The 1,185-nt window shown below is 45.1% G+C and overlaps 1 protein-coding gene across 1 annotated transcript in view; it reads right to left on the reverse strand.

Moving 5' to 3' along the window:
• LOC111954271 (1-phosphatidylinositol 4,5-bisphosphate phosphodiesterase beta-4) overlaps positions 1 to 1,185 on the reverse strand; it is a 160,125-nt gene that overhangs the window by 49,460 nt on the left and 109,480 nt on the right. The window contains 1 exon segment of the mRNA XM_023973863.3: positions 590 to 733. Coding sequence (XP_023829631.1) covers positions 590 to 733 — 144 coding nt within the window.

The raw sequence follows: 1,185 nt of genomic DNA on the forward strand, positions 1-1,185 counted from the left end.
GCTCTCTCTCGCTCCGTCTCTTATATATGTCGTATCAGGAATCCAACTAGAACAACTACATCAAACAATTCATCGTCATCTGTTCACTGATACATCGCCGGTTCATTTCTTCAGTAATCAGACAATAAAAGGTGTCTTCTGCTCCCAGCTGACTGAGAACTTCAATCTTCCCATTTCTTCAAACACTCCTCTAAAGCATCCTGGCTGGCTAGCCACAGTCTTCAATGTCACCACCAGAGTGCACTGTTTAACATGACGACCCCTGTACGGGCTAGCTGGGAGAGCGAGAGAGAGAGCGAGAGGGACAGAGAGATACCCTGGCTGCGTGATGGCATTACGCTAGCATTGTCTGGATTCACTACCACCATGTGAAAAAATTGGGGTTGACTAGGTCTGTTAGAGTTGAGTAACGTTACATTCATGTTGTAATAGTGTTGCATGAACCCTGTGCCGGTTTTAATGTTGCGCATTGACCCTAGCTGTGTCATTCCTGGTCGATCGGATCAGTCGCAGCGTGTAATGAGGTATGGATGTCGTATGAACGTTGTAATAACGCTGTCATAACGTGATATTAACGTTGCGTATTTACCCTAGCTGTGTCTGGGCTGTCAGCCACCATGTACATGAAGGAGAGGTTGACGAGGTCGGTCCCGCTACAGACACAGATGACACATCCCTCCAGCTCCTCCTCTTTCTTCCCCGCTGCCTCGAACGAAGACAGAATCTTAGGGTCCTAGAGAGAGGAGAGAGAGAGAGAGGGGGGGAGAGAGATACAGTTGAAGTCGGAAGTTTACAGACACCTTAGCCAAATACATTTAAACTCAGTTTTTCACAATTCCTGACATTTAATCCTCGTACAATTCCCTGTCTTAGGTCAGTTTGGACCACCACTTTATTTTACGAATGTGAAATATCAGAATAATAGCAGAGAGAATGATTTATTTCAGCTTTTATTTCTTTCATCACATTCCCATTGGGTCAGACATTTATATACACTCAATTAGTATTTGGTAGCATTGCCTTTAAATTGTTTAACTTGGGTCAAACGTTTCGGGTAGCCTTCCACAAGCTTCCCACAATAAGCTGGGTGAATTTTGGCCCATTCCTCCTGACAGAGCTGGTGTAACTGAGTCAGGTTTGTAGGCCTCCTTGCTCGCACATGCTTTTTCAGTTCTGCCCACAAAT

This window comes from Salvelinus sp. IW2-2015, linkage group LG28 (genome assembly GCF_002910315.2).
Source record: "Salvelinus sp. IW2-2015 linkage group LG28, ASM291031v2, whole genome shotgun sequence".
In the NCBI taxonomy this organism is placed as follows: Eukaryota; Metazoa; Chordata; class Actinopteri; order Salmoniformes; family Salmonidae; genus Salvelinus; species Salvelinus sp. IW2-2015.